The sequence below is a fragment of the Xenopus tropicalis genome, chromosome 8 (genome assembly GCF_000004195.4).
Source record: "Xenopus tropicalis strain Nigerian chromosome 8, UCB_Xtro_10.0, whole genome shotgun sequence".
Classification (NCBI taxonomy): Eukaryota; Metazoa; Chordata; class Amphibia; order Anura; family Pipidae; genus Xenopus; species Xenopus tropicalis.
The window spans coordinates 77,627,636-77,653,991 of record NC_030684.2 but is presented as its reverse complement, the minus strand read 5'-3'; the positions used below and the strand labels follow the sequence as shown (position 1 = coordinate 77,653,991).

Sequence of the window (26,356 nt, the reverse complement as noted above, 5' to 3'; positions counted from 1 at the left end):
TCTCACAGTCTACCAAACAAATATGTTGCTCATAAGACACCTATCATTAGGATATGTTGGTGTGTGGCCATAGATAAGAACCATATCCTTTGCTCAAAAGCCAAAACTATATTGGCATCAAGTGCAGTACTGGGTGCCATGTGTTAAATGATTAATTTGCCTGATAAAGATACATAAAGTATAGAATGGTAGTGAACACCTTAGTGGCCAGTTTATTACCAAGCTGGAAACTATGGGTTAGGACCCACAAGATGAAAGTTACCATGGTGGTACCCATCTTTCTCAGTTTTTCTTTTGATAGATTTTTTTGTTTTTTGCAGCAACAGGGACTGGAAAGCAAATGTTTTACACTGTAGGCCTGATTTAATAACACGCTGTACTAAATTACATCACTGGAATTACCATCAAAAATTTGTTTTAATTAGACAACTAGCACCGAATATTGAGTGCTGTGGGTAGGTGCACAGCTGCAATCTAGCATGTTCATACTCAATGCTTCTTATTTGGTTGTTTTTATTTTCAAACACAATGGCAGTTGATGTGTATTTTTAGAAAGGGCAGAAGTAACCCTTAAAGGACATGTAAAGCCTACATTTGCCTACAATGTATATCAGTTGGGCATATCTCCTCCACCGAAATGGCATTATTTGTGCTGAATTTGTAGATTGTAAGCTCTTTTGGGCAGGGCTCTCTTCACCTCTTGTATCGGTTATTGGTTGCTTTATATGTTACTCTGTATGTCCAATGTATGTAACCCACTTATTGTACAGCGCTGCGGAATATGTTGGCGCTTTATAAATGTAAATGTAAACGTATCCCCTCCTCTTGCCAGCACCATCACATTTTCCTAAATCAAATAGCAGCTTTCACCTGGTGGTCATTTTTCCACTGATACATAACTGGATACATTTAAATTTTCAAACACCATACAGACACAGACCCTTATTCAGCATACATTTCATCAAGAATACAGGCTCACACCGGCAGAAAAAAAGTTCTGCTTTGTTTGAGCTCTGTAATGGTAAAGCTGAGCTCAGGAGAAAAAAAATGAAGCAGACAGCTAGAGTTGAGTTTCTATGTGAACCAGCAATGCCATCTCTTCACTGGCTGCAAGACTGGGGGGCGTGTTTAGTAATCTGAGCTTAGAACAACTGAGCATGCCCACAAGCCAACAGCCAAAGCAAATTCCTGAGGGAGGGGGCCGAGTGGGTTACAGGAGGAAGGAAATCTAAGTGACTAAGGAGATGTTGCAGCCTTACAATTAAACTCTGGACAACCAGAGTGGCAGGTACTGAAAGATTTCAAAGAGGCTGTTCACTGATTACATTTTTGTATGTGGTGTTTACATGTCCTTTAAAGCTAGCTTACTCGAAGTAGCAGAAAGTATTTGTGGTATTTGGAGAAGTCAGAGAAAAATCATGAGCATTTTCAGATTCTGAATTTGCGCAGTTTTGTCGCATAATAAATCATAATGCTTCAATGCATCAAATGCTTCTTTTTCTACAACTTTTTTGCCATTAAAAAGCTGATCTGAAAATGTTGCGTTTTAGTAAATGCCACCTTATATATACTTTGCAAATATAACCTCAGATGCATAACTGGTATAACTCTTAGGCATATTTAGGGGAAGACTGCATAATAACAAAAAAAATTACATATTAATGATTGCTTCTCAATCAGGTTTCTGGCCCAACCCACATTTATTGGTTTCATTTGAATACACAAGAGACAAATTTTCCAGTTACTGCTCCCACCCCCTTTCAGGCTAACAGAAGATGGGCACTTGACAGCAGAGTATAAGACAGGCTCAGATAAATGGATATATCTAACCCAAAAGATATTGAGTTTTAACTGAAAGAGACCAGAGAACTTCTTGGACACCAACCCCAGTTGCTAAAAGCATTACCCTTCCATGTGCCAAGTTAATAAATAAGACTATAGCAGTCATGCAGTCTTGCTTTATTTGTATAGCTGCCTGTTCATGGTTCCTTCATATAGCACTACCAGGATGAGGTAGGCTGTAGTGTGGAATATATATCTGTACTCTTACCTGTAATTTGGACTGCATTGCAGCCTGCAACTCATCTACTTTCAGGGATACCCCTGTATTATCTTACATTGCCCCTGTTAAAGTTACAGAGACACTTATTTATCTCTCTTAATGTTTACCTGCTGCTATCCAAAAAGACCAGATCACTGCACCTTAATTAACTCATGGAGGTTTAGAAGGGCTTTCATATGGTCCTTTAGATTCCAGTTGCCACAGAAGAAAGAGAAGCTTTTCCATACTCCCCAAGACTGACACTGTGAGGTATACTTAGTCTACACCCAGCACTCTCCTTGTTTTGCTTCAGGATTTTCATAAGCAGTAAAGTGGGTTACCCCTTTTAATTACTTAGAATTTTTTTTTATAGCTGTTGGGTTACAACCACAAAACACATTCATAAAAGCACCCCACTTCCAACTTTATGCTGCAGAAGTGAAATATGTCATCCTTCCACTAAGACACATCTGTTCCCATATTTATAAAAGGGTCAGTTGTTGGCCTCAAACCCAGTCCACACAAAGGTACTGTGCTGTCTAGTCTTTGTCCTTCCACCTCCATATCAAGTAGTGTCTCCTCTACTTCAGCTACTCGAGGTCCCTCTGCTGATCCACTGGAGCATGCATCACCCCCACCACTAGAGGGAGATGAGCTATGAGTTTGTGAGAGAGAAACAAACTTCCAGGGATCCATTCGAGGACGACTGGAAGATGGTCGAGGCCTGGGGGCAAATTCTAGAGATGTTGGCCTTTCTACTCCTGTGTCCTTACGTCGGACAGGAGGAGGGAACACAAAATGGGGATCAGGAAGGCGAGGGAAAGGAGATGGTTCTTTGGAACCTGAAAAAGGAAAGGGACAGATCTGTCAGTATATAGAGGATTGATTAGGAATTATTGCCAAGATACTAAAAAAAACTAAGGAAGTGAGTTTTCACTAAACAATGAGCTTTAGTCATGTGGTGCAAACTACTGAACTAAGGATGATGACTGCATGCATACATACAAAATAAGTCTGTAAGAAACCTTTAGATTGGTGCATGATTACACAATTCAATATCTCAACCAAGAGGACTATGATTTTAAAGTGCTGAATTAATACCTATATACAGGATATATGTGTAAACAAGATATAGACACTTACATCATTCAGTTCAGAATACCTAGGTGCAGCCAGCACAATAGTACGCTTCATAATAGATAATGATCTACTCTCACAGGTCTTATAAAGTGTTTATTGTCACATAAATGTATATAAAGTGTTTATTGTCTTACAAATGTATATAACTCTTGCACTTTGATTGATTCTCTACTTCTGAGCATTGGAATTCTAAATTCACATGAGGCTTTTTTTACTACTTTAAGTACAGTACAAAGGACAAGACCCAAAGCAATGTTATTGTGTGGTTGGTGGATAAGACTACTCACCTGGTTCACATTGAAAAGGGGCACTTCCATCAGACGGAGAGCGTTTATGACCCTGCGTCACCTGCCTTATGGCTCCATCGGAAGGGGTTCTCCTGTGTCCTCTGGTTTCATTTGTGTTATTCCTTCCTGCTGTGACATGGGTGGGTGTCAGAGATTGCTTTGGATCCCTCTTAAAACTTTCCACTTTATAGTCTACAAGAGGGTTGGTGCCAACATTTGGTTGCTGTCCTCTGTCCTCTTTTACCACCCTCCCAGTAGACATGGTGTCAGAGTCCAGTCCGATGTCATCACTATCCGACCGAATCAAAGACCTTGTAGAATTGCAGTCTGAGATGGAAGACAAGGAAATGAGAGTAACTGAGCTGGATGGAATCACAGATTCTTCACCATAAGACATAGGGCGGCTGGGAGAACTGGTACGCCGTCTGGGACCTCTCCCTGCCCACTGAAAGATGCCCTTTCTCTTCTCTTCCTGAGGCACCATCTCTGATAAGTCACTCCCTAATGCAACAGCAGCTAAGAGAGACGCACACCCGAGCAACACAAGTTCACTTTTCCGACGTGACTGGGAACCACGTTTAGGGCTGTCTGAGGAGGGTGCTGCAGCCTGTGATGTGTCCTCTGGATGATTTCTAAGGTCAGACTGGGCAGGCAGTGTGAGGTAGGACTGTGCAGAGTAGGGGGACTGTGGAACAGAGCCATCAGCATCTGCGTATTCCTCTGGAAACCAAAAAACAATAGATTAAACAGTACAGTGGCAAATAAAAAAAAAAACCCAGCTATTCCCAACCTACCTTTTGCCCTAATGCACTACAATTACATTATTCAAGGGACTCTTACCCATTTCAGTGAGGCTGGCAAACCCCACACTTATGGGAGTGTGCTTAGGAGATTTGCCCAGGTTGGGAGCACTGCTTGACCACTGTTTGCTGCCTTCTCCAAGAGTCTTCAGCCTGCAGATAAAGATTTTGTAGGTCATTAGTAGGAATCAAAATGACTTTCACTGGCTGGCTAAAAGCTATGTTCTTTGTGTCTCCAAAGCATTTTATTAAACTTGAAGTTCCTACAATTACACAGAATTGTCCCTAAGCAGCAAGTAATGACTGCAAATAATGTGGCTATTGTTGGCGATTTTAGCCACTGTCAAACTGTGGGTGTGTGTTTTTTGGAGGGGTTGCTCAAGGTATGGTTGCCCTGGGCCATGACAGAAATATGCAGACCTAAGGAAGACATGCTGATCAAGTACGTGGTGTGCCAACCGATCAAATGGAGATGCTAAGGAGAGAGACCATTCATTGCAAAGGATTGCTGGGGGATACAAACTGACCCATTATAGGGTATGTTGAGGAGACATACCGATTAGCTCTAGTGCATGTTAAGGAACATAGGTTGGTTGGCGCTGACCTTTTGATTTATTTTATGCATTTGTGGTGGAAGACAGCCTAATCTATTACAAAAAATATGCTGGGAATGTGTGATGTATTTGTGCAATGCATAGTTTATCTGCATTGAGCGAACCCTTGTTATCTTTATCTTGTGTGGCAACATAACTCCTGCAATTTATCATGAGTAGGCCATAAGCAGCAGCTAAGTCCTGAAAATTCTGAGGAGCATCATGAACATATACTGAGTTGGCCCTAATAGGCAGGTAAGTCCTGCTGTTACATTGAGCTGCCACTGAAAGGTAAGTCATGCCATTATACTATAGCATCATTTGGCATCAGTGGTCAATGAAAGAGAATGGATTATAAGGTACCTTTCTTCTCCTCCTGCGCGTTCCTTTTGCTGTGTAGAGCTAGGTCCCCAAGTCCTGCCTTTCTTCTTATTTGATGTGTTTACCTCATCTTTCTTCAGTACAGAACTGCGCCCCCATGTCTTACTGCCATCAACAGGCGTCACTGTGGGAGAAAGAAATGTATTTTCTTTTGTTTCCATGATTTTTTTAGGACTTTCAAACAAAAAGATTATTGCCCATATACAGTTGTCCCTATCTGTTTTTGGGAAAGTGGCAAGCTTTATTAAATAATAGACTGCACAAACACTACTGGAAAGTATTACAAAATAATCCAACTTTAGACCTGTGTGAGAAAGCCTTTAGAAACCCGTTGCTGTTCATCAATCCTCCTTGTTTTTACGGTCATTGGTGATAGTGTGAGAACAGCCTCCTTCACAATCTACTTACTTTGGTTAGGTGCAGAATTTCAACTGATGTGGTGGTGGTGATGTCACTAAAATATATACAAATATTTGCCACAAGCACATAGCTATCCCAATGATAAATTTAATCCAAGATATACCTTAAATCAAACATTAAAAGAGCTGACTGGATAAGGTGTTAAGCCTTTATTTTGCTATGACATTTAGTGCTGGAGTGTAACTCACATCTAATAGCTCTCAGCCTCGGAATTATTAGGGGACTCCCAGGTGGGCTATAGCTGCTTGATCCTTGTCCCTTACATTTGTCCAAAGTTGGAGATGCCTGGACTGTAATCTTATGTTCAAAACCTGAAGGCAAAAAATAAACGTTAAAGTTATAGTGAACCAAGAGAGACAAAAACAGATATGTACCCAGAGCCCACTGCACAAGAACAGATTTCTGTTTTTCTACCAACACAGACACAAGGTTTAATCTAGAACAAGCCAGTAATTTTCAAATCGAATGTCTGTTCAGGATTTGTCCTTGAGCTGTTATTCTGTATGTCGAATACCTTCAGTGATTACATTGCACGAAAGAAGAATGTGCCCCAAGCTACTGTTGCATATAGTCATTCACTACCATATTTTGCCTCTGGCCCCCTACCTGAGGGTAAGCTGATCCGGTTGCCATCCTTGAGTTTTAATCGGCTTTTCTTGAAATTGCCCTTGCGTTTTTTCACCTTAGGCTTTTCCTGATACATCTGATACATGATTATGTTCAGTTCTCGCTCTACAATGTCAATCTCCCTCTCAGCCAACTCTTGCTCTCTCCTCTTCAGCATTTCCTCCAAAATCCTCTGTTCTTCAGCTGCTCTTACCAGCTCCTCCTCGCGACTACGCAGTTCCTGTACAATGGCAGATAATGTAATGATGGAGAAGTGAATACATGGTTCCAAAAAGAGGAAACCAACAATTATATGGAAGAAGAATTAAAGGGTCACACAGTCTTCATCAGGATTACCATACAATGCAAGGGAAGTGCAAAAAACACTGTACAGATAAATTTCCAACCAAAAATATGATTTTAGAGATAAGCAAGTCAGTGACAGACCTCTCACCAGAAAATAAAGTTAGTCTGGCTACTGCCAAGTCAGTTTTGTTGATTTCTTTAAGGTATAATTGATATTAATTTCCCTTGTACACTATACTTGTACAAATAAACGCTTACAAATATGGGACATATTTTCTGGAATACTTGGTAAAAGGAAAAAAATAGGACTGCTTTGCCACCAACATGGATTTATGTAGCTTAGTTAGGATCTAGTACAAGGAACTGTTTTACCATTACATTGAAAATGGAAATCTTTAAAATAAATAAGAAATGTTTGCTTTAAATGGACTCTAAGAAAGATCTGCCCTGCATTTAAGGTGCTCACAGGAATATTCACATTATATTGTGCATGTATAGTTTGTGTGAAGGCCAGACAGCCAACTGAATTCTGGAACTGACCATAAGTGAAGCACCATGCTTTAAATGTGTGCAGAAATCTGGACATGTCTCTGCATAGTGTGAAAATACACAATGTAGCTGCAGTTGCACTGTATATACTTGTTATAAAGGTAGATTGCTTAACTGTTTGTAAGTTTATAATGTTTTAAAATCTTGCTATGTAACCATGTCATTACAGCCATTGTAGCTCCAATATTAGTAAACCTGCTAGTAGAATATCTGATGTGAACAGGAAAATATGGCCTTCCATGGTCAGGATTTGTCTTTATTTGTGATATGGATACAAGTGTATATGTATAAAAGTTTTGAAACCTATATAGCATTAGTGGCTTCTAGCCTATTGTAATGTAAATTCAGTGTCTATTTAAGGCATGAAACACTCAGTTGCACTGGAAGATGTAAATACAGATAAAATCCTGTCCCACATTTTTCTCTCATTCTCCTTAAAGGAACAGTAACACCAAAAAATTCAAGTGCATGAAAGAAATTCCAATATAATGTACTTCTGCCCTGCACTGGTACAACTGGTGTTTTGCCTCAGAAACACTACTATGGTTTATATAAAGAATGCAGCTATGTAGCCATGGAGGCAGCCAATCAAAGGAGAAAAAACACAGGCACTTAGCAGATAACAGATAAAACACTATTGTATTCTACAGAGCTTATCAGTTATCTGCTATAAAACCTGTGCCTTTTCTCCTTTTTTCCAGCTTGAATGGCTGCCCCCGGGGCTACACAGCAGCTTATTATATATAAACTATAGTAGAGTTACTGTAGCAAACACACAAATTTTACCAGTGCAGGGCAACAGTACATTATATTTCATTTACTTTAAAACTCTTTAATTTTTTGGTGTTACTGTTCCTTTAAGACACAAATCTGATTAAGTGCCCTTTTTCAATAATTAGTGTTTAGGAAGGAGACAAATTAACTGAATGATACACTGGGGTAGAATATGTACAATGCCTTGAAAAAGTATTCAGACCCTTGAGCAGTTTACTTGATTTACTAAACAAAAAATCCTCCTCTGAAATAGTATTTTGATATTTGTATTTCAAAGCGTTTTTAAAATGTGTTTATTACAAAAAAAATCAAGTGTTCAATCCCTACACATTTAATATCTTGCAGAGCTGCTTGTTTACAGTATTGTGATCTTTTGGGTTAGTCATATACCAGCTTCACACTGTTAGGGCAGTTAGGGCTGTGACACATGGGGAGATTTCTCGCCGGTCGGATGGCATTTTGGTGAGAATTGTCACGCGACCACTAATCTCCCCGTGTGTCACAGCCCTTAGGGATTGAAATGGGGCCATTCTTCCTAGCAAATTTGCTTCAGGTTGATTGTGCTATCACCTTGCTATTACATAGAATGCATTGCCTTAAATTCTTTGACAAGTGACAATGGGCACAAAAACACCACATGTAACATAACACATATTAAAGGATAAGTAAGCCTTTTATTTGGAAATCCCCTAAAACTACTCTAAACAACCCCCAGAATAACATACCTTTCTCCCTGCATGCAATTTTATTTTGTTTCTTTATTACAATCAGCTGAACTGCAGCTCTTTTAATGACTTCCTGGTCTAGCATGAAGCTCTGCCCCCTTGTGCGCTCTGAGCACTCCTTCTCTCTATGACTATGAAGACCTCAAAGAGGTTCCTACTGAGCATTCTCAGTGCTTCTGCTTCAATTAAAATCAATCAGGCACGTACAGTAGGTAGCTCCTTAAGCAAAAGGGGGCGGGCTTCATGCTAGACAAGTCAGTAAAAGAGATGCCATTCAGCTGCTTGTTATAGAGAAACAAAATAAATTTGGATGCAGGGAGAAAGGTATGTTATTCTGGGGCTGTGCAGAGTAATTTTAGTGATTTTTTAAAAATAGGTTTACTTATTCTTTAAAATGTAACTGAACTGTAGCAACATACTCAATAGTACTGATGGCTTCTTCCCCTAACCTCTCCTCTATTTACCTTCTCTTTGGTCCTCAGTTCATCAAACATCTGCTGGATTTCCAGCCTCCAGTCTTCCTGAAGAGAGTGAAAGGACTCCAAGGGCATTTGAAACATGGCTGATTGTTCTATAGTGGTCAATTGTTCGAGAATACAAGAAAACGAAGGTCTGCTGTGAGGGTCCGGATCCCAACATGCTACAGCCAAAAGAATATTTTGTAAAATTAACACATTTCCAATAACATGAGGAGCCTAAATCATTAATGTTTGTGGCTAAACAAAACAGATCAAGAGCCCTCCTCTGGCTTGAAGTGTTAAAAGCTATAGTATGAGCTGTGAAAGACAACTTTCTACAGCACTACTTGTATTACGTTTAGTTTTCACAGCCATTATGTCCTGATTACCTTCAAGGATCCGTACAAAAGGCTCCGGACAAGTCGATGGGATCGGCAGGGTAAGCTTGTTCATGGCCACACCATAAGCTACAGCAAGAGCATCTATCTCCCGATATGGTACCTCTCCTGTGAGAAGCTCCCACAAAAGTACCCCAAAACTGCAGCAGATATAGATATATTTATTATTTTTATTATTTATTACATTCACACATAAAACAACACCATCCTATGTAAGGGGGAATGTCACATGAAAATAATCCGATTAGAAGGATGCAGACAAGATGAAAATAGAAAAAAAAATAGGGGAACTAAAAAAGCAATGGGGGCATAAGAGCATGTAAGAAGTAGGAGACAGATCGACATAACCAGAAATGACTGCCACAGGAAAATAAAGAGGGAGAAGGCTCAGGAGAAGTGAGAGAGATACTGGCAAGTGTCACACCAGGCTAAGATAAATTAAAATACAGCTGGTGTCGGATGGGTGAAAATAGATAGACTGGTACAAAGGGATTGAGGAAGTTGACTGATGCAGTTAGAAGCCAGAAATTGTCAGGCAAAAATATACTAAAGGGGGACAAACTGGTATATTTAATAATGGACAATAGCCTAGAGCAGTGCTGTCCAACTGGCGGCCCACAGCCACTCTTTGTGGCCCTCCACCTGTCTGACTGCTTTGATGGCTTACTTTTCAGTAAGCTTTAAATGGTATCAGTACTGAGATTAACTGTCCCCCTGCATGGTTCTCCCCTCAGATTCAGGCTGTAATCCCCCTGTATTTTTAGAAAATGTATTCCCCTGTACTGTTCACACCTTTTATCCTTTGCATTGTTCACCCCCTGCAGAGTTCACACCTCAGGCTGTAGTCACCCACATTGTTCATCTGTTCACACCTCAGACATTGTATGTACTGTATGGCACACACAGGCAGCATAGGGTAGGCAGAGTATGGCACATAGGCAGCATAGGGCAGGCAGAGTATGGAACACACAGGCAGCATAGGGCAGGCAGAGTGCTGCCTATGTGCGCCATACTCTGCTTGCCCTATGCTGCCTGTGGGAGGTGAACCTGGCAGGTGTTTGTTCTGGAAGTTTGTCAGTAGTTGGAAATAGCCATTAAATGGTCCCTAAGGTGTGTAAATATGCTGTGGGTTGCTGTGCTATTTACAGGAGAGGTGGAGGAGGCATATGGATTTAAGGCATATGACTTAATATGACAATTCTTTCACATATCAATGATGGTTGATATCCCCGCAGTGAGGACCAAGCATTTGGGTTTCTATTGCACTACCACCATTGTGATAAATGGGTGTGGTTTGATGTGGGTGCAGTTTTAAAAAGGGGAGTGGTCAAACTGGCTTCCATTAGCGGCCCTCCACCATGTATGCTAGAGAAATTCCAGCCCTCTGCACCACAGAAGATGGACAGCACTGGGCTAGAGCAAGCTAAGAGATACACTGTGCATACAGACGGAGTAAGGCTGATACAAAAGAACAGAAAAAGAAACACTGGAACAAATGAACATCAGGGAAAAGTGACAGAGATGAATAAGAGGAAACTTTTAGGGGTACAGAGGAGGAACACAAACACTGTGGAATACTGTAGATAAACTGGCACTCTCAATAGGGCTGGGCGATATACCGTTTAATACAGAATACCGGTGTTTTTTTTTAAAACTATATTCATTTTTCAGATACCGCAATACCGGGGTGTCAGGGTACTCACCCGTGCGGCCCGGTCTCGTGCACCTCCTTGCGTGCACGCGCGTCCTGTTGTCCGCGGGACGTTGCGCACGCGCATCCAGGTGCACGTACATGTCAAAGCGTGCACGTCCGTGACGCTCTGACGGCGCCGGTTCTGCGCATGCGTGGGGGGTATTTAAAGCTATCAAACGCCTCCTCCTGTGCTATGTTGTCTGCGGCCTTGCCTGGGAAACTAAGCCTGCCTGATTTACCTTACGACTTTCTGTTGCCTATCCTTCGCTTGCCTGACTCTAATTTATTAGGAAATGGGGTTAACACTTAATCATGCATGGAAAGAAAAAATACCGTCAAATACCGTGACACCGATATAATTTTGAAAAATACCGTGATATAAATTTTTGGTCATACCGCCCAGCTCTAACTCACAATGAGTGTTATCAGGTACATTATGAAACTAGCAATGGGAAAACAAAGACAGACTACTTAACACAAAAGAACAGTGAAAATGTTCTTGAAATAAAAGCTGCTTTTAAAGATAGGGATAGTGTCAGCAACTAACAGATGAACATCTTGCTATGAGAGATGAATTCTTTACCACTATTGCTAAAAAGTGCAGCCACGGGGACATTTACCTCCACACATCACTGCTCTTAGAAAAGAGAGATAAACGGATAACTTCTGGGGCCATCCAAGCATAGGTACCAGCTGCACTCATCTTGGTTGTCTTCTGCCACTCCCTGGCCAGTCCAAAATCTGTGATTTTCAGTGTCTTGTTAAACAAGTCATCATGCTCCACTTTTTCTAATATAAGGACTGTGGGATGTGCAAATGGCAAAGTCAGTAACAATTTAATAATTTCATTTAAATAAATAACATGGTCATAATGCTACTCATTGCATCCACATTTTTTATTACAAAGTAACAGGGAAAGAAATAATTAGAGGTGAAGGAGTTTGTAGGGTTATAAATCATACATAATGTCATACATATAGAATTTGCACAGAATATTTACATAATTGATCATTGTTGTTACTCCTGCACATGGCAAATTGCTTTGTTTTAGGGACAGTGGTGCCAGCAGTGTATCAGCAAGACACCGCTTTCTGGACTGTAGGGCAGCAGATTGTTTGGTGCTTTGGTTGTACTAAATACCAGATACGTCAGGAAATATATGCACGTCATACAGCATTGCAGTGCATCAGAAAAAATGTATACATTTAAAAGGGTGTGTTTTTTTTCTTTCATTGTATGTGTCTATCCATGTGTACCACACTGTATTTCAGGGTTGTATTGTATTGTATATTGCATTGTATTTATTTATATATCATTACAAATGGATGCAGTGCTTTACAAGGTGTAACACAAAAAGGGGTGTAGTTATTATATATAAATGACAATAAATACCTAAGTTTCAGTACACAGCTGGGATGAGCTCCCTGCCCTGAAGAGCTTACAATCTTTTCTTCAGGGCAGGGAGCCCTGAAGAATATGTATTAGCCCACATTATACAAAGGCAAACTCAACCTTCAAGTTGATTCAGTTCTGGTTTATATATGGCCTTTTTAATGGTGCTATGTTCCACCAACACCTATTAAATAAACAACAGGATAGGATGGATGAAGTCAAGTGTTGCTGGGCTATGGGACTATATAAAATGATGAAGAAGCAAAAAGGACACACAGTGAGCTTTTCTGAGCATAGGTAGGGTAGCAGGAAAGAAATCAATAGAGGCACAACATACAATATTTAGTGTTTTGTAGTGGTGTTTGGGGATAGGGGGAGTGAATTATTCAACACAGTAAAATGTGAAAAACAGCTTGTCTTTACCTTTAAGATGACCTAAGACATTATATATATATATATATATATATATATATATATATATAAACATATATAAATGAGTTATAAACTTTCTTATGAATTTTATTTTTTGCTTATAGCTTTGTAAGGGTAGTCTCTTATCACCTTTTGCCTACAACAAAGAAACTAAAGTCATAATGGTAACATGAAGGTGGTCATTCTAAATAAGTTGACTTTTTTTAGACCAGGAAAATCACTACATGGTGCATGATTTTTAGGCTAACAATTTCCCACACGTACACACGTACAACCAACTGCTTCTGTAAATGTGTAGTAATTTCTGAGATGCTAGCAGTTTTAGAATGTTATTGGCTCTACCACTCTCATACAAAGGTATTGAGTTGGCCAGCTAAGGTATAACTGACTATGCAGGCAACATCTACAATCTACAACCTCTTCGAAACCCTGCTGCCTAAGGGCAGTGGCACACAGCGAGATTTAACTGCAGGTGACTAATCTCCCTGAAATGTCTTCCCAGCTACAATAAAGTGAATCGCCATCGGCAAGGCATACGTGGCACTTTATTTCCCTGCACAGGCAGCCCGAGAAAATTATCACCACGTATGCCTTCCTACCATCATTCATTCTATTGCCGGTGTGAAGGCATTTCAGGAGATTAGTCGCGTGCAGTAACCGATATTAAACTGCAGGTGACTTCCTGTGTGCCACTGCCTTAAGGGGCGAGCACACCATTTTTTTTGGGCATGGTGGTAAGAGGAAAACAAAACCCTGTCAAAAGAAATACTATTTCAAAACTCATTTGCTTATAACTTATTTGCTTCCTGGGTTCCCCTTCCTTGTCCACATCTTAGTGCACGCACTAGCATATTAGACCAAAAACTGAATGTCTTTTTACACTCAGAATTATATAACTTTAATATTATATAATTCTATGCTACTATATATATATATATATATATATATATATATATATATATATATATATATATATATATACACATATATAACCTTACTTTTGTGTAGTAATACAACTTGAGTTAGGGAGGAAAAAGGGCAAAGGGGACCCATGACCACCCCTTGGGGAGTGGAATCTTTGATTATTGGTGGGGGGGTGTAGTAATGGGGAGATTAAAATAGTAATTATTTAGGAGAGGAGGGAGACTTTTCAATAGATGTCAGATGATAGAGGATTTATTTAGAGAAAGCCTTTAATTTATATATGATTTTAAAGAGGCAAACTTCCCCTTTAAAAGACATTTTTATTGAAAAGGAATTAATACAACCAGGGCCCTTTCTCTGCTTCTAGTCCACCAGGTGATTTGCCATAGGATGCTTTGTGTTCTTATGGAGCCCCTGACTGTCCCCAAACAGCTACCAGACTTAAGATTTCCTGGGAGCATTGTGGTATCTCATAAGCAACATAAACAGAGATAAGTAACCATTTCATACTACTGGGAGCAGTGCATTGTACTACATCTCTAAACTAAGTTGCAAGTTTTGCCAATGCATTATCCCAATGAAACCAAAGGAACAACTGTTAGCATTCTTGGAACAGTTGTAAAGAACCAAAGCTTTATAGCTGGCTGATATAGATGAGAGCACTTCAATAAATTGTCATCTGTGTTAGGAACTACAGTAAAGGCCTCATGTGTACTCTCTGTATACACACGCACATATATGTGTCATTAAGTCTACATAGTGATATCAGGATGCAGAGAGAGAGAGAGAGAAAGAAAGAAAGAAAGAAAGAAAGAAAGAGCGCTCACCAAACAAAAAAAGTTGGAGTAACTGATTTTAATAAACAAACATATATATGTATATATTTAAACGCGCCTTTTTGTTTAATTGGAGAGAACCTTCTCACCCCATGGAGAGCAAGATTCCCTTAAGGTATTGAAACGTGAAACCTTTTTGCACACAAACAAAAAATAAATAATATTTTCTTACTTTTACCAATACTGTATACAATCAACATTTACTTTTAACATAAGGCTAATTGCAATATTCATTCAGATACCCTTCTTAGAACTTACGTATGTATGCACTACTTATGTATGTACTACTACAGGGATCCCCAACCTTTCTTACTCGTGAGCCACAGTTGAATGTAAAAAGACTTGGAGAGCAACGCAAGCACCATAAAAGTTCAGGTGCAAAATAAGGGCTAAGATTGGCTATTAGGCAGCCTCTATGCACACTCAGCACAATCAGCTTACAGGTTTTATTTTGTAGTAAATCTGCAACATGTTGCTCACAAGCCACTGGTTGGGGATCACTGTACTGCTTTAACTTCACTGTGTTTTCCATTCCCTGGCTGGCCTCACATGGGTGAAAAATGTGCCCAATTTATTTTCAATGGGGCGTTAACATGAATGTTAAATGGATGTGGGGGAATGGAGAATATTAGAAGAAAGTGTTTCTTCTCCATTACTAATAAATGTCCTTGTATGTGTGCCTCTTAACATAAATGGGGCACATTTATCACCAACTGCCTGCCAGAAAATGACAAGTGCAGCAGAGGAAAGGCAGTTTATGTACACAATACCTTACTCCCATGTTAATGTGCTGAAGCACAACATACATCCCCTCAGGTTAACTCCAGACACAGGCCTTGCATAATTTAGGGGAAAACAATAAGCTTTAACCATCAGTGGATACAACTGTTTAACCACAATAAATATACCATCCAGTTATCCCACTTTTAACAGCACAGCCATGAAATTGCACTGTTAGCACACATTCTTTTAAGACAAAATGCATACCTTAGTACTTCCACCAAAATCCACTCACTGTGTCTGCGCTAACAGGTTGATCCAGTGCCTGTCAGAATGCACACACATACCAGGTATTCAAGGCAGCAGATTTTTTTTGATGCAGGTGCATATATGGTAGCAGAGAAAATGACCCAGCCTGTGTGCCAGCATTATGGCCCAAATGTTTTGATTTTCACAAAGATAATGTTGAGGGGTGTGACTAAATATTTTAGGTGCCTATGACTGATCTACAGTAAAAGCTCCTTGGAATATTTTAGCAACAATTGGTAACTCAATAACTTTTGAAAGGACAAAAGGTAAGGGTCTTTGTAAAGAATGCCCTAGGTTAGAACATGCATTAAGTCGAGGGCTGTGATGGCCTCCTGACGCTGCTCTCTGCGCTGAGCAATGTGGTGCTCGATGAAGAAAACAGGACACCCCAGGGCACAAGTGCTCGGCAAGTGAGCAGTCTGGCCCCCTTACTATGCACATGATTGGCTAATATACATAAGTCAACATTTAGGTGCTTCAGATGGAATATGAATGTAAATATATTTCCCATCTAAAGCACTTTTTTGTCAGTAGCAGAACTAGAAGTTTAAAGGCCATCATCCCGGATCCAGATCACTGCCGTTATTGGACCCTGTGGGGGGTCAACTGCCCCCACCCCAACACTGTTTTTTGTCTGTTCCTTTCAACTCACTGCATCACTGGTTTTGATAACCAAAGCAATGTGGCAAAAGCCAGCTGAAGGAGAACTTACTTCTGCTGCATTGTTTTAAAGGGGTAGTTCACTTTCAAATTAACTTTTAGTATGTTATAAAATGGCCAGGTCTTAACAACTTTTCAATTGGTTTTCATTTTTTTATTCGTTATAGTTTCATTATTATTAGTCCTTTTCTTCCAACTCTTTCCAGCTTTCAAATGGAGAGCTGCTGAACAAAATGTACTTCAAAAACCAAACATAATAAAAAATGAAGACCAATCGCAAACTGTTTTAGAATATCACTATCTACATCATACTAAAAGTTAATTTAAAGGTGAACAAGGAGTTCGAACCAGGAGTAAATGCAGAAATCATTTAAAATAAACGTATATTGTAAAGTGGTTTAAAGGAAAACTATACCCCAGAATGAATACCTAACCAACTTACAGTTTATATGATGTTAAGTGACCTGTAAAAGAATCTCCCCAAACTGGTATAGATATCAGTAAATAGTGCCCTTTTTCATCCTATTCCAGAAGGGTTAATGGTCGTCTTGCGCGCAGCACACTGAGAAAAAAAATTAAACTTCCATGTTTATGTGACAAAAAGTCACATGATTTTTAGGATTCAGATTTGGTTCGGCCAGAAGCATGGATCTGGCCAAATCCCTTACTGAATTCTGGATTTGGTGCATCCCTAAATTAAATGCTATCTTTAGGATTATGGCACAAAGGGTATTTCATCTTTGCAACTTATGTCAGGAAATAGTCTTTAAGAAAAGAGTCTTACATCTGGGCTATGACATTTAAAGGGCTGCCATCACACCCGGTGTACAATGCACATTAGCCCATTTGTACTGCAGATCATTAAAGGAGAAAGTCAGAATAATACTTGATTGCAAACTTTAAGGAACTAACAGCTGGAGTTACAGTAACTGCATTTAATGCTGGAGACATTTCATAAACAAAACTAATTAAGCACAGCTCACAATAGTGTTTGGGGCGCATTGTCACGGAATAGTGCCAAGTCAGCTTGGAGCCTCAGGTGAACCTTAGTACAGGCTAAAGGTGGTCATACACTGGCAGACTTTTAAAGGTATTAACTGATTTAATAGATGGATATAGTGCCAAATCATGTAGGTAGTTACAGTACTTAAGCTTCAACCCGACTGGGCTGTGGGATGGCCTGTCAGTGACATACATGGTCATTATGGTCATAGCCATAGGGGGATCTAAATCACAAAATATGAATGGGTATAAAATTATTCATAGAGGTCCTCTGAGCACTTACAATTTACATTGCTGTTTAACATGGTTTCTGAGATATTTGCAGTTCTAAACAGTTTTATACTACTAGGCAGACTTTAATTAAAAGATCTCTCCAACACCCAGAATGTAAGCGACTTCTGGATTCAGTTAACCCTAGGGTTAACCCGTAAAGTGCTGCCTGTAGCAAGTTTTGAACTTATAATTACATGTTACACAACTGTAATTGGGAACAGTCATTTTGACTGAGAAACCCCACTAAACTGCAGTTGATGTAATGTAGTATAATAATCATGTAATAAATTTTCTCTTGCTGCACACACATCAAGACTAATTTTCTTGGTACAAATTTGTATTTTAAAGCAGTAAAAGAAAAAAGAAAGACAGAATTCTCCACTTATAGCTCAATAAAACTACCAATATATGAATCAGATATAGGCTTTAGCCCAGCAACTTTACAAAGGCCATGGAGCTATGATATGCATTACACTTACCACTGTATTTGCCATGGCAAGTATAAATATGGCAATAAATAAAATTAATAAATAAATTCTACAATTAAAAAAAACACGGTTACTGCACTGAATAAAAGCAAGTATTGGGGGGGGGTTAGCCCACCCAAAGTCATACAATTCCACTGTGACATAAATAAATGTACAAGTAAGGCTGATGCCAGACGAGGCGTTTTTACGCTGCGTATTTTCTAATTCTCTCAGCAGCTGAAAAACGCACTATATCATAATCCATAGAAATAACTTAAACAGTCTTGATATAAAACACACTATGCGTAAATACGCTAGAAAACACGTTACCACGGACTTTTCATGTGTTTGCCGAAAAACGCCGTTATTTGCACAGCAACCTATTTCTATGTATACACAAAGGCAGCTGCCAGACCTTGCGGAAATACGCAGCGGTTTTTACTATTTTGCACTATTAGCACCATGGAAACGGGATTTGCTACGTCACCAGTACTAGGCTGAAAAACGCCATAGCCAGGGGCTGTGTGGGTTGTGCGGCGTTTTTAGGCGGAGAAAATACGCAGCACAAAAACGCCACGTCTGGCATCAGCCTAAAGGGCAAACACAGGCAACCCCTGTTGTACACAACCACACACACCTAAACATTGCATAAATCAGTGCTGCATTTGACACACGGTTCCCTCTGTGTGGCCCCCCACCTGTCTGGCTGCTGTGACTGCTTAGCTTTGTGAGATTAACTGGCCCCCTGCATTGTTCACACCTCAGATTCAGGCTGTAAACCCCTGTAGTATTTACAAGTGTAATTTCCTGTACTGTTCACACCTTTAACCCCTGTATGGTTCACACCGTTTAGTCCCTGCATTGTTCACAACTCAGGCTCAGACTGTAAGAGTCCACATTGTTTACCAGTTCACACCTCAGTCAGACTGTAGGAGCAGTGCCAGCATTGTGTCACTCTATATGTTGCCTGCCCTATGCTGCCTATGTGCGCCATACTCTGCCTGCCCTATGCTGCCTTTGTGTGTCATACTCTGCCTGCCCTACCCTGCTTGTGTGTGCCATACTCTGCCTTCCCTATGCTGCCTGTGTGTGACATATTCTGCCTGCCCTACCCTGTCTGAGTGTGCCATACTCCCTACGCTGCCTTAAAAATACATGCATTAGCGAAAATGGAACAGGGGACCAGGGAATGTGCATTGATCAATCCCCCTCTCTCTTTTGTATACTTGTAGTTAATTTGGACCTTTTTTTTGTATATTTTAGCAGTATATTTTAGAGTTACTCTGCAGGAAGAATAGGCAAACTTCCATATGGTTGTAGCACCCCCACATCTGTCCCTTTAATGGTGATTTTATGCCTTTAAAAAAAGGGCATTGGTCAATAGGCAGTCTTCTCCTTTCATAAGCTGCAAGCAGGGGAGGATTTGACCTGTAGCACCTGTGAGCACCAACCATTTGGATTTTTGCTGCGCAACCTCCATTTATGTGGGTATGGTCTTAAAAGCTCTTGTGATAACATGGGTGTGGTTTGAAGTGGGTGCAGTTTAAAAAGGGGGAGTGTCAAAACTGGCTTCTATTTTCGGCCCTTCACCACAGAGGCCAGAAAAATTCTGGCCCTCGGTACCACAGAAGTTGGACAGCACTAGCATAAATAGTTCAGGGGCTGTACAAACACATGCACATAGCAACTAAATCAAATTTTTTTATTAAAAAGATGTGGCTTGGCCAGGTTAGCCTCTCACAGTGAGTATAAGTGAGAGTAAAAGTGTGTGTTTGTCAACAGCCCAACATCACATTACATGTATATATCTCAAATACAATCAAATAACTACCTACGTATTTATAAACACATACATAAAACATCTATATACATATATGTAAAAGTTCTCGATTTAACACTTACTGTTGCTGGATTTTAGATCCCTATGTATAATAGGAACAATGGCCTCATTGTGGAGATAGTTCATGCCTCTGGCTATCTGCACTGCCCAGTTTACCAATACATGAGCTGGAACCTTCTTCCCAGCCAGGGCTCTGTGTAATGGTCCGCCTCTGGCATACTCCATAACCAGGCAAAGATGAGGCGGTTTTAAGCACACCCCTTTTAGGGCTATGATGTTGGGGTGGCACAACATGCAGAAGAGCTTGGCTTCCTGTCGCACATTCTCAGCAGTCACATTGATATCTTCATCTGGGTCATGTCGGACAGCTTTTACTGCAACTTCGTCACCTCTCCATAATCCCTTATAGACCTTTCCAAATCCTCCCACCCCAATGATCTCCTCCAGGTTCAGCTCTTCAAACTCGATTTCTAGTGGGAGTGGGCATTGCTTTGGGGCTCCTGTTAGGGTGGTGTATTTATTGTCACTCACTACATAATTACTGGGGAAGATGCCCACCTTGTCTTTAATTTTTCCTGTCCACCAACCCTCATCACCAGAAACTGTAGAGTCCTTTGAGAGTATCTCAACCAAGTCTCCCCTATGTAAGGTTAACTCCTCTTCTGCAGTGGCCTCATAATCGAAAACTGCCATCCATAATGGATTAGAGACCCCATAACTCTGCACCTCATTCCACACCCCATTTTCTTTATTGTCTTTCGAGCTCTGCCATAAAAAGCCCTCATTTTTCTGAGGACCATCCATCATAATAACTCAGAGAAGAAGTGGTGCTAGAAAATGTCCCATTATGCTTAGTTTGGGTACTGGCTTGTATGAGTAATTAAAGATGGTTGACAAGGATTCTAAAAACGTCCAGGTCCACCCATCCATAGAACTGATCGTATCCTGTCTGCCAATTTTCCCCATCACTAGTCTCTACCTATGCCTTCCCCAAATAGAACCTTTGCCTCCATTCAGATAACAAAAACAATTTCTTTTCAGGCCAAATGTCACATTAAAAAAAGTAGTTTTAGATCAAGTTATTTCCAGGCCTAAACTCTTCAGTGTATTGACCTTCAGAAAGCTTAAATACTCCCTTTGAAGGAATGCTTTTATAATATGTGACTTTCCTGGCTTCCGTTGTGCAAGACAAGCAGGTACTTCAGTAGTCACAAATATCTGTGGAAGGGAACTGTCAGAATAAAAACAAAACATATGTTATACTTCTGTTATAACCATCGGAAGTAGACATGAAGTTATATTTAGCATGCTGGCTTGAGTGCTTTTTAAAATACAGGTGAAAATATGTAGGTATTTATGTACAAATGAAAAACAAGTGTAAAGCATTGCATTAGTTGCTTTAGGTCTGTGTAAAACCTTAAGTAGGAAATGTATATTTTTAAGCATCATGGTATATCAGAATAAAAACTGCTGTCAAGATCTGTTAGTGGATTAAAAAGCCTTCCCACAATAAAAAGATTTTATATTCTATTGAATCTGTCTTGGGACATTTTTTATTTTACACAACAAAATCTGCACAAGAAATACATCTCTCCTCCATTTATTTACACCAGTGCCTCAATATTAAAGCTGTAGATAGCCACAGTTTTGCACTCAGTTGCAATGCTATGGATACATGAAAGCGTGTATAAACAAAAGTGCTGTTTACTGATGGAAGCTCTGTCCCATACAGGGTTAAGAATTTGCTTACGCCTTTGTTTGCTGTATAGAAACACGATGCTTGTATGTGACACTCTAATGACAGTTGTCTCCCTCTACCTGTCACAGTTTCAGTCTAAGGGATTGCTTACATCTTGTATGATAATACCATTCCGAGGTCATACATGTCCTCAGACCATCAAGATAGTGCTGGTTTTAGCCTAAAGTAAGGCGACATCCTCACTACATTGTAGGAACAATCTCAGAAGTATTTTTGTATTTGTTATGTTATTTTGTTTGTAGTTTTAATATTGTTGTTGGTTTTTTTTGTCCCAAGTACAAATTACAATATAAACACAATTTCAGTTGCAATACTTAATACAGGTATAGGACCCATTATCCAGAATGCACGGGACCAAGGGTATTCCGGATAAGGGGTCTTTCCGTAATTTGGATCTCAATACCTAAAGTCTACTAAAAAATCAATAAAACATAAATTAAACCCAATAGGATTGTTTTGCATCCAATAAGGATTAATTATATCTTAGTTGGAATCAATTACAAGGTTCTGTTTTTTTTCTACATAGAAAAAGGAAATCAGTTTTAAAATTCTGAATTATTTGATTAAAATGGAGTCTATGGGAGACGGGCATTCCGTAATTCGGAGCTTTCTGGATAACGGGTTTCCGGATAAGGGGTCCGATACCTGTACAAGCATGTCCTAATTTTAAATATTCTGTCTTAAGAGGGGTTATTTCCTAACCATATTATCAGGGACCGGCTCAGGGAGTATTTGTTTCTACATAATGTTGGATTATATTAATCATCCTGTGATGGGCTTTGCCCTAATGTAAGGTGATGTCGTAACTCAACATAATCAGGAACTCAAACAATGCAGAGTTTGTATGTAATGCAAGTGAGTCCCTGGAGAGTACATTACAGGAGTCAGGCTCCTACAGTACTCTCTTTCTTGCTAATGTAAGGGGATCTACTAGAACCACTTTGTCTCAAAGCGTTGGATTTCTGGTTAATGCATGGGGGGGACTAATGACTGTAAATTATCAAGTACAGATTCAAACTCTTCTAGGTCTCTGCTTAATGCAGCAGGAATCTACTTATTTTTACATGGCGACAGCAGTCTTCCATAGCGTTGGGTTTCTTGTTAATATTGAGAATATACAGACTGCCCATTTTGAGGGACAGGATCTTATAGTATTTACTGTATAGTAAATATTTGGTTGATCTACAGAGTATCTACAGAGTGATCAGGGACAAGCTTTCTAATTTGGTCAAAATTAATAGCTGATTGGTTTATATAAACTACTGCACTTGCACTTTTTATCACCTACGTTCATAAATTTGGATTTCAGCTCAGTGTACAGGGGATCTCCTGCCTGCACAAAATCTTGGGAAAGTTTACAAATAACTAGGCTTTTTGGTTACTGTATGGGAATCTACTCATACCATATGACTGCTGAATTCCTGCCAATATATGTGAATAAAATAACACCGCAAGATCCTGCCTTGGCTTTCCCAATGTTGGGTTACTGATTTATGTATAGGAATTTGAATAACTAGTCATAATATAGGGTGGGCTTACTCACTGCAGGGTTTCTGGCTGATTTACTCTTCTGGAGTAAGTCCTGTGTTGTTGCCAAACACTATCTATACCTACTCATTTTTTGAGCATACACAACAATTCTGTAATAAATATGAAAGGAATAAATATAAATATGTAAGGAATATTATTCCGTGCATGGTATTGGGACCCGATTATGAATATTTCAGGGACAAAAGAAGCAGCAATGGATTTATGAATAATGAAGGGGTATTAAATAGTGAAAAATAACAAGAACGAAATCACACATCTCAGGTTTTGTTGTTATGTCAGGGAATCTATTAACTGCCTATTCTTAGGTATTGGCTCCTGCAAGGCAATCATAATTCATAAATGGATCTTCTATCAAACATTATCAGCAACAGACTGCCAAAATGCTGTGATTCTGGCTTATGTATGATGAATGATTTATGTATATCATAAGGGACAGGCTCACAAAGTGCTTGGTTTCTGGCTAATATATGGGGATCTTATCAGGGACATCAGTAGGGACAAATGCAGACAAGGTAAACAGTACAATATCAGGGGCCAGGTTTACAAACTTAAGGGTTTCTGTATCTAGTGAATGCACATTATTAGAAACAGGCTCCCTCAGGTCTAGGTTTCTGTCTTATATATGGGACCTAATGAATGCATTATATCTGGTAAAACATTGCAATGTGCTGGGTTTCTGACCATTTATTAGGCATTTATTGAATGAATAAAATTAGGGACAAGCTCGCACAGGTCTAGTTTTCTAGTTAATATATGGGAACATACTGAATGCATTATATAAATCGACAGGTCCACACAGTGCTGAGTTTCTGGCTAATGTATAAAGATTTAATAAAGTATGTCCTCGGACAAGATAACAAGGTCTGTTTTTTGATAATATATGGCAAATTCAGCTAATATTTGGTATACTGTTGCCTATTATATCAGTGACAGGCTCATCAAATGGTAAATATTTGGGGTGCTAAGTGCATTATGTAGGCAAATGTCTTGCTAATGTATGGGAATAGAACAGTATATTATTTAACATTAGATATTATCAGGGACAAGCTTAGTGTTTAATAAAGATGTCTCTCTTCTGTATGCATTGCTATTAGCACCCTGGTGTGTGCCAGCCTCCCTGTGCCCACAAATAACACACCCACTGTAGCAGCCCACTCACCTCTCCCATTCACACCAGAGGAATGGTTGGCCACACTTTCCTTTGGGCTGCTCATTTCTCATAGCGTTAGAGTTCCTATGTCAGGGAATGCAAGCTCTATATTCACAGGTTGTTTGCATGTATTGAAGAGAGCTCTTCTCCCACTAGCCTGTGTGAAGGCAGCTCGATCTCCATCATCCTCTCTCCATCCCTCATCACAAGGCGGCTTCCCCATCACCTGCACGAATCTAGCCTTTAACCCTTTGCTTGTAGCCCCCTTTTCCCTAGAGTAATGGTGTCCATTCACCTTACTCAGGCTGTCAGCTGTTCCAGGCAGTCCAAACACACAATCCTCTCCACCTCCCAGCCGACGCCGCGGTGCATGCCGGGGAATGTAGTTTTTATTGCAGGAAGGGACAATTGCAAAGCCAAACCAGCAGGTAGCGCCATGGTCTCCCTGGGGACGAAGGTGAAGCCTTGCGATAATAAACTCATTGTCTGGCTGTGTCTGTAAGTGTATCGTATATTTATATAGAGGAAGGCTGTGACAAACCAGTCGCTTTGCCTTGCACCTGCTATCCAGTTCATTTGCTCTGTAGAAATACTGGACCCTATACGTAAATTATAGGAGTTGTATGGTGTCCATTTTAGGACATCTATGGACCAAATTCAAGTGCTTCCTGCCCTAACCCCTTTTAAAACCTCTGTATTGCTAAGAAATCCTTCCCCTACTGCCGCTAACAGCTATGCGATCTCCTTTTACTTTGTGCCGACAGGTCCCGCCTGCCTCATTCATCCCCGTCCGAACCCTCTCCTGCCTGCCATTTAAGTTACGGGATCTCATCTTACTTTCTTATGACAGGTCCCAGCTTTCTCATTCATTCTCCTCCCTCCTCCCAGGGTTGATATCCCTGGGTCTTCCTCCATGCGACATTATCCATGGACCCTCCTCCGTGCGACGTCATGCCTTGGCTTTCCTCCATTCTTCCTAAGGGCTGCAGAATCGTTTGTTTTCCATTCGCTCTGCTTTCTCATCCCACGTACCTACACTTCCCCTGCGAAGTCATCCATGAATGTAATTTTAGTTATAAAATGAGGGCATCTTTCCCTGATTTAAGCTGGCGATGTGGCCTACCTGATGCATATCTAGCCAGAATCATCCAGATTTGGATTGGGCAGGTTTGATTTTTTATCAGCAAACTGGTTGGGTGGCCTGTGTCTTCCTTGAGATTGATCGTTTGGCACTAGGGCTTAAAGTTTTTTGTTGTATTTTCAATTTTGTATTAGTAAATACGCCTCTTCATGTCTGAAAATAAAAATGTGAGGGGAGAAGTATTTCCAGAACAGAACATGAGTCTATTTAATGACAGTGGCAAATAAGTGGGCTTGGACTGGCAATCTGTGGATTTTGGCAAATGCCAGAGAGGCTGCTGTAAGATGCTATAGATAGCCACTATCAAAAATGATGTTAAATCGGACCTGCAGATGAGATTTGTCACCTGTGGGAAATCTGTTTTACCCAACATACTAAAGCCCCTCTTGTGATGGCACACTGGGAGATTTGTCACTTGGGGGAAATCTGCACTACCTGGAGATAACAAATTTTATGAGAATACCTTAGCATTGGTGTCAGTAACAAATATGAATTGCAGCAAAAGTCCATTTTCAGTTGTTATGTAATTCATATGTTTCAATGATGGCAATTCACATTGACACTAACAGTAAGGTATTCTCATTAGATTTGTCATATGCATGTAGCGCAGGTAACAAATCACACTGTCTGCCATTACCCTAAAAGAGTCAAGAGTGGGGAGCTGCAAATAATACTACATATCATCCAACAAGTCCAATAATTTTAATATATGATATTTACAAAAACTAT

The 26,356-nt window shown here is 40.0% G+C and overlaps 1 protein-coding gene across 1 annotated transcript; it reads right to left on the bottom strand.

Moving 5' to 3' along the window:
• Positions 1–1,665: 1,665 nt before the first annotated feature.
• On the bottom strand, positions 1,666–25,527 carry map3k10 (mitogen-activated protein kinase kinase kinase 10). The gene is made up of 11 exons (XM_002938812.5): positions 24,496–25,527; positions 20,089–21,257; positions 11,792–11,972; positions 9,470–9,618; positions 9,087–9,262; positions 6,269–6,509; positions 5,851–5,973; positions 5,225–5,366; positions 4,309–4,421; positions 3,469–4,188; positions 1,666–2,883 (listed from the first exon to the last, which is right to left on the bottom strand). The coding sequence occupies exons 2-11, from the start codon at positions 20,831–20,833 to the stop codon at positions 2,501–2,503; spliced, it is 2,973 nt and encodes a 990-aa protein (XP_002938858.3). The 5' UTR covers positions 20,834–21,257; positions 24,496–25,527; the 3' UTR covers positions 1,666–2,500.
• Positions 25,528–26,356: the final 829 nt, after the last annotated feature.

What these genes read in the sequence shown, in the direction of transcription:
- map3k10 (XM_002938812.5), bottom strand. Translation starts at nt 20,833, where the DNA reads ATGATGGATGGTCCTCAGAAAAATGAGGGCTTTTTATGGCAGAGCTCG. An exon ending in GAGGCTGAGAGCTATTAGAT is followed by an intron (nt 5,367 to 5,850) that starts GTGAGTTACACT and finishes TTTCTCCCACAG; the next exon opens with TGACGCCTGTTGATGGCAGT. An exon ending in CGCGCAGGAGGAGAAGAAAG is followed by an intron (nt 4,422 to 5,224) that starts GTACCTTATAAT and finishes CTTTATCTGCAG; the next exon opens with GCTGAAGACTCTTGGAGAAG.